This window comes from Palaemon carinicauda, chromosome 20, assembly GCF_036898095.1.
Source record: "Palaemon carinicauda isolate YSFRI2023 chromosome 20, ASM3689809v2, whole genome shotgun sequence".
Classification (NCBI taxonomy): domain Eukaryota; kingdom Metazoa; phylum Arthropoda; class Malacostraca; order Decapoda; family Palaemonidae; genus Palaemon; species Palaemon carinicauda.
The window spans coordinates 24,321,020-24,336,119 of NC_090744.1; the positions used below are offsets into that span (position 1 = coordinate 24,321,020).

The 15,100-nt window shown below is 37.5% G+C and overlaps 1 protein-coding gene across 1 annotated transcript in view; it reads right to left on the minus strand.

Annotated features, from left to right (window-relative positions):
- Positions 1–6,575: 6,575 nt before the first annotated feature.
- The window catches only part of cnk (connector enhancer of ksr), an 81,981-nt gene continuing 73,456 nt past the window's right edge, over positions 6,576–15,100 (minus strand). Inside the window, 1 exon segment of the mRNA XM_068394929.1 lies at positions 6,576–11,636. Within this exon segment, the coding sequence (XP_068251030.1) occupies positions 10,818–11,636 (819 nt within the window). The 3' untranslated portion in view covers positions 6,576–10,817.

The window sequence follows — 15,100 nt, forward strand, 5'->3', positions numbered from 1 at the left end:
GGCAGTCCAGGACCATTCCGAGGTAGCTCATCCTGGTGGAGGGTATCAGTTGGGACTTCTCCAGGTTGATGATGATACCCAGGACGTTGCAGAACTGCAGGAGCTTCGCGCCTTGCTCCCTCAGTACTTCCCGAGGCTGAAAGTAACAACCAGTCGTCCAGGTACCGAATCAGGCAGATGCCCTGCTCGTGTGCCCAGGCTGAGACTTGAAAAGACCCTCGTGAAGACCTGAGGGGCTGTGGACAGACTGAAGCAGAGGGTCTTGAACTCGCTTCTCTGTCTGGGAGTCTCCTGACGAGCTTGCTGAGCACGGTGTCCCTCTTCCGCAGCACCCAATTGGTGGCCTGAGCGATGGACTGGTAAGAGAGGAACTTAAGGGCTTTACCCCACGAGCTAATCAGCTCTTTCGGCAAAGCCTGGTTCTCCGGGACTGCGAGATCGTGCGAGGCCTGAAAACCCACCAGTGTGCATGGCCACCAATCTAGCCACGACGATACGTATACCAGGTCCCTGGCTAGCTCTTCCATCATGGAAGTCTCCGAAGGGGAGAAGCAAACTGGGGCGGTGGTAGCTCTCTCTTCTGCTGCTCCCTAGCCAAGGATGGCGACTGCTGGCTCTACCGTGCAAGCACCCGCGCGGTGTCCTTCGGGAAGGTAGAAACGTCTCTGGGTCTTGAGGCCCTGGAGAAGTTTAGAGGCGCTTTGACTCTTGGGGGCTTCTGCGTGGTTGGCCACAATCCTGTCTACGTGAGCCATACCCAGCCTGACATCCCTAGCCAAAGGAAGCGCTAGCGAGGGCCTCTGCTGTACGGGTGCATCTACCAGACTGCTGAGGCCCGAGAGCCAGTCTTCGTCCGTGGAGGGCTTAGGCTCGTCCAGCCTGTGATGACGCCTAATGAGGCCTATCAATCTCCTGTAGGACGAAACTTCTGCGGCCGAGCCTTCTACGCCGTCATCTATACTTTCTGTCGGATGTTCCTCTGCTTGAGACGGGGGACCTCCGACGGAGGCTGCTGCTTGGGGAGGAGGCATCTTCCTGGCGCGGTCTAGTCTCGGCGGTTCAGGCTGGAGGACGGGCATCGCCGCTGGGACGGAGGGATGCGTCCTGGGCTTATCTCTGCTTACGGAGATCCAGGAGGCTGTGGGCTTGCCCGTCGAAGGAAGGTGTCTCACGTTCCGGGCGACTCGATGCTGATTTTGAGGACGGGACGCGGCTGCCAGACCGAAGGGGCGACTCTCTCCGCTGGGCGGATGGAGCCGGAACCTTCGCGGACTTATGCCTGTCCCCTGGGGCCTGAAGAGACGACTCTCTCCGTCGATCGTACCTGCTGCTGGAGACGTACCTCACTGGCGAGCGAGCCCTAGGGAGCCAGCCCGAGGTGCCCGGAACTGCTGAAGCCTCCAGGAGTTGTCTACGTGGGATGACGACCCGCACCCATTCTTCTCTCGGGGAGCAGCTTCTCCTATACTTCCTCATGGGGGATCTAGAACGCCTCCCAACGTGGCGGGATCTGGAGCGGGAGCGTGAACGTGACCGTCTCCTGCGGGACCTATCTCGCCGTCTTCTATGGTCCCTCGGGGCTCCGTCCTCCGAGGAGTAGGAGTAGGCCTCGACCGAGGAGCCCGAAGACTTTTAGGACCTCACTGAAGGGTCCGAGTCGCGCCGCGTTGCTGGTGGGTCCACGTGTCGATCGGCCGGCGACGAAGGCTCCATGAAGACGGACGGGAGCGTAGCTGAAGGCGCTGGAGGGGAGCGGGGAAACTCCTCGCTGGGGAACCAGGTCTTGAACTCCTCTCCCAGCCTCAAGGGTGATCTGAAGGGCATCTTCGGAGGCGCCCACGCGAGGGGGTCTGACGGCGGTGAGACGTCCTCCTCGGCGCCACCCTCGGCTGCGGACGTACCTGAAACACATGCCCAAGAGACGGGAGAAGATGCTGCAGCAGTCTTTCCCCACATAGGATCGTCTGAAGAGACGGGCCCCGCCCTCCGAAGACACTCCCGTCCCTCCCTCAGGCCCCCCACTTGCCTGGATCGACGACACAACCCCACTATCTGGTAATTCAGACTCCTGGGGAAGGGCCACAGGCCTCTTCCCTGCAACTGACTTACCTCGTCCCCTACTCTGGGTAGGGGAAGGCGGCAGAGACACACTATCCGACGATGCTCCGGGCGAATCAAGAGGCGACGAGACACTCGGTTTCCTAGGCGATCTCCTGGAAGACTTCTTTTCCTTGGTGTCGAAACGCACCCACTGCACCTTGTTCCAGGACTCGCACTCCGGACACGTGGCTGTAGGGGAACAAATACTGCCCCTACACGAAGAACACAAGGAGTGCGGGTCAACTAAGGCTTTGAGAGGAAGGCGCCACACAATTTACCTGCCATAGGCCCAGGGCAACAACGGGGATGCTCCATTGCGCACTTGTAAGACACCGCGAGACACAGGCACACAGAGGAAAAAGGATAAGGAACAGCACAAAGGGACCCCAGGAACCGCGTGGGACACAAAGGGTTGCACTGGGTAAGGAGAGAGCGTCTGGATGTTATCGCGACGCGACCAGAAAACTTACTGGAGATCGAGACCTGAGCAAGCATGCTCTCTGACCCCGGGTCGCCTCATGGCGCATATCACTCCGCATAGAAAACGGGAGTAGGGTAAACTACACAAAATTCTGGTAGGTTGGGAGGAGATTCCAGATACTCGTAAGAAAGTAGTTCGAGGTAAGTACTCCGTGTTGGAACAAATACATTTTAAGTAAGAGAAGAGAAGCGAGTATAAAATTATTATATAATAAAAACAGCAAAGAGCCCAAAGTACTTTATAAGTAACAAGGAGACTAAAAAGGAAAATGCAGCAAAATATTTGTTTAACTATCTCTTTTCTTCCGATTTCTAATTGAAGTTTTTAGATGCAAGGTATATTAAAGAGAATATGGAAGAGTAATCGTATTTATTTGCATAGATTTTTAAAATCCACTTATAAATCTAAATATAGCCTGCTTTTCATTCTCAGTCAACTTCAAGACATTGCTCAACAAAATACTCAAGTGAAATTTGAGCTAAAACCAAGTTAGCCTGAACTCAACGGTTATGGTTAAAAAATACTGTGGTGAATAACAAAAATATCACATATACGGTAATACACTGCACAAGGTATTCACATAAGTGAATGCTAACTACTTTTATCAGAATTTCCCATGTGGAAACAACATTCTAATCATGCCTACATTCAAAGGCACATATTATCACACAATTTATATATCATCGACTGCTTTCAGTCTTTTAAAATAACACAAAAAGCTGACAAATATGTTTGTGCTATACAAGTACACTTGGTGGAGCTACAGAGATGGCATTGCACATTAAAGATTATCAAGACATCTACTGTCAGGTCCAAAATAATGTTTGTAAATTTGTGGATGAAATAAAAAGTAAAAAGTCCACATCACTTCATCTCGTATGTCATACGTATGTGTATGTTACTTGAACTAGTGATATTGTTATGCTCAAAATTATATAACTATCAAATGTAATGCTAAATAACATCAAGATAAGAGTCCTATGGATGTGGCAATTTATAAAAAATTTCCTGATCATAGAATGAAAAATTAACACTCAATAACTTGTATTTCAGTACCCTGTATAGCTCCAAATTCTAGAACCAAAAAAATATCATTACAGTATAATGGTAAGAATATTTTCTGTATAAAATTATAATGTTTTTAAGAAATAAAGCCACATGTAAGAAATCTGAACAATATATCTTGTTCAATGAAGAGAGCTACTTTATATGATATATTAGTAGCTTAGGACTTTGTCAATGGGTAAGGTGATGAAATACAGCATAATTTTTATATACAAGACTGCATCTTCCCCTTATAAATTACAATGATAATTATGATATATTTTACAACAACTAGAACTACTCAACATTTTTATTTACTCATGCCCTTGATCCTTTTGATCCAAAATGATTCCTTAAAACAACAGAACATAAAAAAACTTAATTACCTTTCAATGATCTCAAAATGCATGTACATATCTAGACAAAATTATTTTTCTAAACATCTAGTATTTACAAATTTGTATTCTTACTGTCATATGAACAGTATATTTTTAAAAGTACCTACAAATTCTGTGATCATTAAGTAAAAAGATTATTAGGGGAATTTAAATTTGCTAGCCCCACTTACTGTGTGGTTAGTACAAATTTCTTGCCTAATATATCAAGGAAAAATCCCCCTATTAAATTACACGGACAAAATACATGTTCATAAAATTCTGTACTACTGTGAAAGGTTTAAATTTGTTATAAAAAAAAAACAATTGATCAAAATCCTAAGTACAGCAAACATTCTTTACAAACTTAAACATAACTGTACTTTTGTTAGCCAAGTAAATTTCTATACAGTAATTATGATGGAAGTGTTGGATACTGTATACAAGAACAGTACAGTACACAGTATAGATGGAAGCCTTGTTGTACTACATGTATAAACTAACTTTTATAAACTCTGACTGAACCAATGCCAACAACACAATTAAAATATACACTAACATTACAATTTGTGCAAGTACTAAATCATCAGAGGAGGAGTGCTGTGAAAGATGGTGGTTTTTTTCTTCAAAATTCTAATTAAAGAAAAATTTCAAACCACTGAAAATGAGAGACCTAAATGAAAATAGAAATTTAATTCATTACATTTATACCAATTTAGATCACACAATTAATAACCTTTGGGTGATATATACTGTAATAAGTGGTAATTTTTAATTTTTTGTATATCAATTATTAACAATTTCTTTTATCCTACAAAAAAAAAAAGCTTCTATACATTGTCAGAAAAATAACATTCATTCCAGCAATTCACAGGACTCCTTTCTCCTTGGCAATCATATAATGTTATTTTAATGATTATTAAATCAATACCCTAAAGTTAAAAAGAATAGGGAACACAATATTTTGAGCATGTGGTTAACTGACAGTCAACTAAGCATATCTAAAACTACTGTATAACCAAAGGCGAAGCAACCAGTTATGAACTTTACAGTGAAATACGTCGTTTTTGAAAGTGATAGGTATTTACCTTTTTTTTTTTTTTCACAGCTGTCTAATCACCAAATTTTAGTGCCAAAGTTAGTTTTAAGTTACTGTCTTTACACCCACTGTTATTCTACACATTGGTCACTATTAGTCTCTCATCCAAATTAATACTTTAAGACATCCTTCCTGGGTATATAGGTTTAAGAAATATTTGCCCTGCAATACTGATAATTTTCCAATGTTCTTTGGAAAAAATATACAACAGAAGCAACACCTTTAGGGTGAGGCATGAATTTTACAACTTGACTACCAGGGAAGTGTGTTAAGGTTAGATTTTGGACAAAAGTGAGCTTTGTGATAAGTTCCAAACTAGTTAGCTGTGATTATGATATTTTAAATTAGCTGTGATTATGATATTTTAAATTTAAAACTAAACTTGAAAAATCTATAACTTTCATATTTTGGCTTTAGGGTATAATCATAATAATTCAAAGTCTAATACATAACTGATTCTTTGACCTATACTGTACAACAAACTGTATAGAAATAAGAATGTAAAGCTCTTTTGACCCTAATGTATCAGAGATTATGATATAAGTTCAACATGCATGATACTACAGTACAGTATATATAATAATAAATGCATGCATTAATATGTGTACAAACGATTTCATATCTAACAAAGTAATCTTAAAACATTGTAAAGAGCAACAAGTTATCAAACAATTTTAATTTATCCTGTATTTACACAACAAAATTAATCCTAAATTCTAAAACAATTAATTCTATGAAAGCACAGATTTTTTAAAGCCATGAACATTGGCTAAGGTATACTTTATATGCAAAAGATACCTCCAACATTCTCTTTCAGGGATGATAACATACATGCCCTATGATAAGCACCTTCGGTTGTAAACTTGATAAAAAACTGGCTACTGTGAAAACAAGCAGAACAAGAAACGTAAGCTAAAGTTCAAACTTCCTGTAAGTTTCTTGCTATTTAACACTCATTTTATCCGCAGTCAGAAACCAATTAGAATAAGTAAAAACTTGACTCCATAGTTTTCAAAAATTAAGTATTGGAAGAAAAATATTTAAATGAAAAATATATAAAACAGTTTACACAATAAATATTCCCGATTTTTTCTTTAGCTGTATAGCTGTGGAAAAACACTTAACAGTATTAAGTGTTACTATACAAAGCCAATTCTTGTTTAAATACCAATTTAGAGAACAAGTATCATAATGTCTTTGCCAATTGCAAAGCTATTGTAGTTGAAAGAAAACTACTGGATAACAGAATAAACAAAAATAGAGTTTTCAAAATATCTTGAAAAAATATATTTGGGTAGCCAAAAAATTAATTCTAGTATAGAGCCCAGAAAAATTAGAAGCACCTTCTGTACCATGGAATTAATGTAAATTAATAAATTCTATAAATGGAAGATTTTCATAGACTTCTATACTCCTTAAATCTTAAACCTATGGAGTACAGAATTTCCATTTATTTTGGTACACATGGCAAGCTAAGAAGTCATGCTACTCCACTTGTAGTGACAGCCTGATAAAAAGGAGGCTTTTGAAACTAAAAATACACTGGGTTTTTTTGACTGGAGTATTAAATATCCAAAGAAATTTGTTACTTCATTAATATTACTGTATTGTCATATAATAAACATTACTTTGTCAAATATCCCCTTATTTTGCTGAGACGTGTACTGAAATTCATGAAGCCAACTATACCATAAAGATCCTTTTAATTTGGTGTAACAGATTATGCATATACATTACTTAAAAGAAAATGCTCAACTAAAACACAAACAACAAATTGAGATGATGGCTAAACCACCGGACTTTGTGAGTTTGTTTCTCCTTTAAGCAACTAGACTTATAACCTCTGAAATACACCATGATTGTTACATATTCCAGGTGTTCAAAATTTTACATTGGAATAATTACTGAAATAATTTTAAGACAAAATACATACCTTCATAATAAAACAGAAATATTTTCACTTAGGCAACACTCTTCCTAGGAACTGGCTAGGGTGTAGGCTAGTTTTCCAAAATAAGCAAAATTATAGTAAGAAATGTATGACTTCCCTTCAAGGGCATGACCCTGCTTCACTTGATACTGGCTCTCGATACTTGACTCGGTTTAGGGGTCACATTAGTGAATCAATCACGCAGATAAAGAAGACATCGAGAAAATATTACCACTGTTTAAAATTTTGAACATTCTCATGTTAATTATAACATATTATTTACAAGAAGTGATAATTTCCCCTTTTCTATTGGAAGGAACATTCAGATTAGTACTTTGCGCTAGATTTACTTTCCAAGGCCATGTCACCTAAAATTTCATATATTTATTCATAAATTCCTCATTAGTGCGCTTCACTATCTGGAAGTTAATTAGAACTCTAACACTAATTCAAGAGCCCAATATATGCACCGGCTATGAACAACGTAGAGACTGCTTATTTCAATGCAAATGCAATTAAGGTTAGGAAGAAGTTACAGAGAGGAGAACTTTGTGAAACTGCTTACCTAATATTGCTGGCTTCTGTAGTCAAACTGATCAAGTAAAACTGTAACACTTCCATCCACCTGCAATAACAACTAAAAAAAAGCACAAATGAAAGTTCAAGTTTTGGCACAATGACCTTTGAGAGAACATCACTACTCCACGACTAGATTCCATGCCCAGGCAAACTTTCCTAAACCAAAGTAAGATGGTATTCTTATAAGATGAATTTTAACCATGAAGAGCTAAAGAAAGGCATCTTCCAATATTTACAAATGTTCTGAAGAGTAACTTTGTGGAAAGGAATTACCACAAAATCATCTATGATCATTTGTAGATCTCCTAAAAAATGTTACATCCACTGACCATGCTCTCATGAATTACCTTAGTCAACACTGATGTCATTCACTTCTAAACAAGAAGAGCAAGGGCAGTGAAGTCCTTCAGTGATACTTGCTTTTCCCAAAGACAATAACAAATATTTTTCAAACAGCTCATGGTTTATACATTGAAATCTATGCATTGTTTACAGTTAATTACATAAATTCTGAAAGTCAGACTTACCACGAGTTTACAAGATTTTGTATTTTCAAGCAAGTCGGAGGGAGGTGGAAGGCTTGAGATTCCTCTCTATTGAGGATGTGACCTACATTCCCTGACTCCAATTTTCAGCTTAAGCTGATTTTACATTCAATTAAAGATGGGGAAGGAGGAACTCGGGTATAAGGCAATGGCCAGTATTAAAAAGTTTAAATACAGTAACTACAATATTATATATCTGTATATACACAACCACACCTTACTGAATCTGAATATTTACCGAGTAGGAGCCAAACAAAAGCCAAAAAGACCCCTGTAAGTGAGGGTTACACCACCAAATAAGAAGAATTTGGTGTTACTTTCATGATCAAATTAGTATGCTCTGAGTCTATGTGGGAAGGTTAAGCAGTGCTAGCTTAAGTAAAGGCAGTTAAGCAAGTGAGTAGTCAGACTGTCCATCCTGTTACAACAGATAAAATACAAGAGTTGAAGGTTGATTCTGACTGGGAAAGCCTCTGCTATGCTATAATCATTAAGCAAATTAATGAGACCTGTGTGACAATAGAATGGATAGGGGATGCAGAGTAAATTTAATATCAAGAAATATACAAGTGACATTTCTTGAAGCTGGTGGATAAGACAATGGATTGGTACCGCCAAAAAGACCACATATTCACCTTGACCAACACCTAAGGAGTTACTGGCTAGGCCTGATGTGCATTCTATAACTTTGGTGAAAGCATAACCCTAATCTTACAAGTGAAACAATGAAAAGTGAAAATGTGGCACTGAGTAAGCAGATCAAATTGTATTCATACAATAATAGACTGCACACAATATGCCTGTTGAGTGAACAACGATGATTACAACATATACAAACAGATGAAAAACTCAATGCAGTATCAATAAACAAATGCTGAATGCAAAATATCAACTTTGTAGTTATTACTAATGTCTATGATGCATGTAACAAAACACAACGTTCTTGATGAGCCCTCAAACCACATAAGGTGTCTTTTTCAAATACACTTATGTTCATTATAACAAAGAATTAAATACTTCTTGGCTAAATTTTCTTGTACTGCAAGACTGGTGATATGGTATAATGGATTCTAACACTAAGAACACAAGTTTTTGGGAATATGGCCAGACATATTTTTGAGACCCTATTTAATTTGAAATTTCCAAACCTGTACTTTTTTGCTTTCCAAAAATGAAACACAAAATTTGAATTGCATAATAAGTACCTATTCTCAGTCCCTAAATAATGGGGGAAATATTCAAAAGAATATACATTTGTAACAATGAAAAACAGAATAAAAAAAAAAAAGTTGATAATAAAACTTCCTATTTCTATGCACCTTCCCTGATGTTCACTGTCAGATTTAGATCCTAAATCTATGTGCATCATGATGAGGGTTAATAGTTATCTAAATAGCCACTGTGAAGAAGCGCTTACCTCACAGTCCTTCTCATGGAAGTATGTTTCACAATTTACCCAAAATACTTTTCATCAGTCTAATGCATATTACCAATAAAACAGAAAATTAATTACTACTTTGAAAAATCTTTCCCCTAATTTAGGATAAAAAAATGGGGATTTAATTTTACCCAAAGTTAAGCATTCGATTATTAACCTCATGGTTTTAGAACTTTCCCTCCAATAATTGAAATACAAAATATTAAAAAGTTGTTCAATAGCATAATACACTTGGATTTCAATAAACTGGTTACACTTACATTTCAATAATCTTTTAAATATTTACCAAATATCATCAAACACTGAGAAGAAACTTTTTTTTCAAACAGTTTACATTCAACTCCGTTTCCAAAACATCCCAACTTCACATTATAAATCTAAACAAAGTACTGTACACAACTAGAATTCTGAAACCTTATAAATCTAAACAAAGTACACAACTAGAATTCTGAAAAAGCTTTCAATGCAATATTAACATGTAAATCACACAACAATTACCAGTGTATCTCTTTAAAAGATTATGATTTTCATTAACATGAAAAAATTAGTTCCAAAGAAAAAAACGTACAATACAGTATGAAGGTAACAACAGAGAAGTTACAAAATTAAAGCCATCTGAAAACTTTAAGCACCCCTTTAACTCTTGTTGACCACAAAAATTTACATTTTTCAAAACCTCTCTCAACCAAATTCTTCTTTCAAGATCAATAGCATTGAAACTTGGACCAACAAGCAAAGAAGCAAGTTGGAAGTCCTTTAGCTTGGTGTTAGGGAGAACAACTTGAAATTATGCAATCATGTGCATGCAAACCTTGTACAATTTAGTGCCCTATATAAATAAGCATTTCATAATTGTCTGCAACACTTGTAAATGAAATAACATCCCATGGTGAGGCTGAATATTGGTACACATTCCATAGACTATCCAAATTGAGTGTTTAGGTATGACCTTTGACAAACTTATTGTTACATTACAGTTACTTTAAATGCAGTGGCTTAATATTCTTAAAATAGTAACTGGCCGATACAATTACACCTTTCAAACTAATTGAGCTTGTTTACCAATGAGGGAATATATAATCTTAGTATATGTTTTTGATACTAAAATATAATGCTAATACCTCAACTTAGCGTCAAAAAAACTTATAATGTAATAATTAAGCTCTCATTATTAAACTTCCAATACAATATGAATCAGAAAAATTTATGCACCAACAGCAACTGCCTTTAAACAATTGATTCTTCCTGCGATTGAATATTTACATGTCCTTCATCATCACTGGGGGGAGAGTCTGGAGGCCCTGGTAGGTGCAACCTAGGGGACCCCTGTCGATTTGGGGGAAGTCTGCTCCTGTTCCTTGCTACAAGCAGAGCATCTTCATTTGAGCTTTCCTCAATGACAGTGCAAGTGTTATGAGGTCTGTGCCTTTCAAGGCCTTCTGGTGAAATACTGGAACTATTTCCACTATTAACATGAATAACTTGGGTTGTAGAGTACACAGCAGGAGACGTACCACTATTATAGCTACTGTGAGACAACGCAGCCACCGGACTTGTGACATAAATATTTTGGTGACTGCTTGACCTGACAGTTGGCGAGGTGACATACAAATTTTGATTTGAAATACTACCTCCTGGAGAAGTAACATATAGATTTTGGTGTGAGCGTGAGCCCAATGGTGTGGACACGTAAACATTTTGAGGTGATCTTGTGCCTGGTGGATTCATCAGGTAAACATTGTGCTGAAGAGCTGAACTTGTATTACTTACACTTCTTGTGGTTTTTATGTCTTTACATGAAACATCAACTTGGTGTTGCATTTCAGAACAACTACTGCTGCTTTCCATATCCAGCGATGAATCTGAGGCTCCAAAGTTTGAATGAGAGACAGAAAAGGAATCAGTCTCACTGCTAGCATAACCTAACTTCAGTTCACTTGGATTTTGATATAATACAGAGGGATGGTCAGGTGGGCTGCCACACAATGAATATGATCCTGGCTCAAATACAGGTGGATACTCCATGCCTGGATAATGGGGGAGGACCTGCAAAAATAATAACTGTGTTCTCAAGTTAAATAAAACTCAAATATATTTGTAAACATATAGGATTCCTATGGCACATGACAGTATCCAACAAAAGTTGAACTTGAGCCATTAGCACCCATAAAATAAAACTAATTTGCTTTTTCCATTATTATCATTATTAAAACCCTTTTAAATCCAAGTTTGACTAGGATCTTCAGTTTAAACAGTGAAGTTTGCATATCAGATATGAAGTCTGTCTGACATTTTGTAAAAAATTGTGTGGCTATACAGACTGTCTATAAGTAGGTCAAATAAATAGACAGGATAATACTAAATAGAATCCAATTAAAATGAAGAAACATGGCCTCATCTATAGTAGACCAAATCCCTTCCTTTTAGTGAAAGGAAACTAATTTCCCTTATTGGGAAAAAAAAATTACTTCTCGGGGTTTTGAAGTTAAATATTCTTCGCTGATGTTCGACTATCAGGACACAGTCTTGAAATGTTTCTCACTAAATTAGAAAAGACACTCTTTATGTAATAAATCTTATCTTCCCCTTACCTTTTTCCTTACTTACAAATCCTGTACACATTTTATACGACAGCAAAATATTCAACCATTGAAAAAATTCAGAAAAAAATTTGAAAAATAAAATGTATTATTTTAACACTTACCCAACATTCATTGTGTTAAAAGCTTTGAAAGAGCAACTTTGGTTGATAACCTCATGTTGTGGGGTTGCATGACTAGCCCTCCCATATCCTAATAACCACAACTACTACAGGCCACAAGCTGAAACCACTATATCTCGAATGTTGTTCTAGCCATTACTTGTCTTTGGTTACGCCAATTTGTACTACTGTACAATAAGAGGAATATCCGCAGAGCAGCAATAATCATAAATAGGTTATATCATCTCCTAAATGGTATAATGGGAAATGTAAACAAAAAAACAAACTTGAAAATATAACCAGGTCATTTGTAAATATTCAACATCAGATTGACGATACACTAGATACACAGATATAATTAATGAGATTTAACAACATAACACAAGACGACATTACCAGGATTATCAAGAGAGCAAAGCAAACAAACTGTGCGATTGATCCTATGCCGATATCTGAAGTAATTGGAGAGAGAAACTTTTTTAGTCTAGCCGTAATGATTACGAGAACAGCAAATGCAAGCATTGATGAATGTAAGTTTCCCAAATCTGAGAAAATGGCTAGTCACACCAGTTCTGAAAAGTGCTCTGGATTACCAGTAATTAAGCTCATATAGATCAATTTCAAATTTATTCTTTGTTTCAAAAGTGCTAGAATACGTAATTCTTGAACAACTAGTCAGTCACTTAGAAGTAATAGTAGCTTTATCTGACAATCAATCTGCTTCTGCTTACAGAAAACTATAATCAACGGAGACAGCCCTCTGCTCTGTTGCAAATGATATGCTGGAAATGATGGATGAAAATAAATGTGGTATTTTAATATTACTCGATCTTAGTGCTGCTTTTGATAGTTATGCATGAACTGCTACTAAATGGTCTACGGTTCATTTACGTTGAAGATCAAGCTTTCGAATACATGAAAGACTACTTGGTAGGTAGAAATTACTGTGTACAAATTGGAAACTCTTATTCACCATATGAACCTTTAAAACAGAGGGGTACTTCAGGGGGAGTGTACTTGGCCCAATCTTATTCTGCATTTATACTATCGGTCTTTCAAAAATACTACAAAGGCAAGGTGTAAAGTTCAAACTATTTGCAGATGACACAATTTTACTTCTCCATAAATAATATAGACGACACTACTGAAACTCTAAACCGAATCCTTGATAAAGTTAGAGAATGGACGACAATTAAACAACTAAAATTAAATGAGAGCAAAACTGAGTTTATGGTGGTGGGAAAGAGAGACACTGTGAGAAGCTTGGATGATATTAGAAACATAAATAATGACTCAGTGCCGATATCTAATAAAGTTCGTGATCTAGGCGTATTTCTTGACTGCACTTGTCTCTCAATACTTAAATAAAGAATGTAGTAAAAACTGCTGGTTATCATCTAAGAAATATTGCTTTTATAAAAATGTACTTGTGATAAACCATGCGATTACCAGAATTGACTACAGTACTGTAACTCCATCTACTACAATCTACCAAAAGTACAACTTAAAAAATTACGAAACATAACAAACAGGAGCAAGACTGATAAAAGGTGTCTCACCTAGCGAAAGGATCACTCCTATACTAATTGATCTACTTTAGCTGCCAATTAAAGTGAGAATTGAATTTAAAATATGTACAATAACCCACCAAGTTATCAGAACCAGTCGTCCAAAATTTCTAAGAGAATTGCTACATATTGTGCAGCCAACAAATCGTCCTGGCACGAGAAAAGTTACAGATGATTTCAAGCTGTTAGAACCTAGATACATGTCTACTGTAAGCTCTAGAGTCTTTAAATATGCAGCTCCGAGACTATACAATAGGCTCCCACGAGACATCCGAATAATTGAAGATATTATGGTTTTCAAGAGGAAACTGAAGACCTTCTTATTCTGCGAGTGTTTTGACAGTGACGATCAAACAGTAAGCAAACAATACGCATTGTGAAATATTAAATGCTCCCAAATGAACATCATAAAACAACCGTGAAGGTCCTGTAGAGAGTAGGGTTCCCCTGCTGTACAGGACCAGATAAGAAGCCCTTAAAGTAAAGTAAAGTAAAAGTAAGCAACAACCTTAGTTGGATAATCAGGATGCTACAAGCCCATAGACTCCAACAGAAAAAATAGCCTAGTGAGGAAAGCAAATAAGGATATAAACTATATAAGAGAAGTGATGAGTTTTAAAAAATATATATTTCAAGATCAGTAACAACATTAATATAGATCCGACATATAAAAACTATGAGGAAAGACTTCCGTCAACCTGTTTAATATAAAACGTTGCTGAAAGTTTGAACTTTGGAAGTTCCACCGATTCGCTACAACATTAGGAAAATCATTCCACAATCTGGTCACAGCTAGAATAAAATTTAGAATACTGGGTAATGTAGAGCCTTATGATGGAAAAGGCAAGGTTGTTAGAATACTTCTAGAATACTGGGTAATGTGGAGCCTTATGATGGAAAAGGGAAGAATGTTAGAATTCACTGTACAGTATACCTAGTATGTACAGAATGGTATTCTGAGATGATCTAGATGTAAAGGACGGTCAGAAATATGAAAAATCTTCTTTAAAGTGCATAAAGAACTAACTAAATGACGGTACCTGTGATTAAAATCAAGATCAGGAATAAAAAATTTAATAGACAGCAAATTTTAGCCAAACAAATTAAGAGGAAAGTCAGTACCCCGAGATCAAACCAATAGGGGACATGCCCTATAGCACTTTTACAGGGGTAGCAGGAGTCGAGATAGTCATTGCAAGAGTAGTCTCTGAAGTCCTAGCAGCGACCTAAATATCCTACCA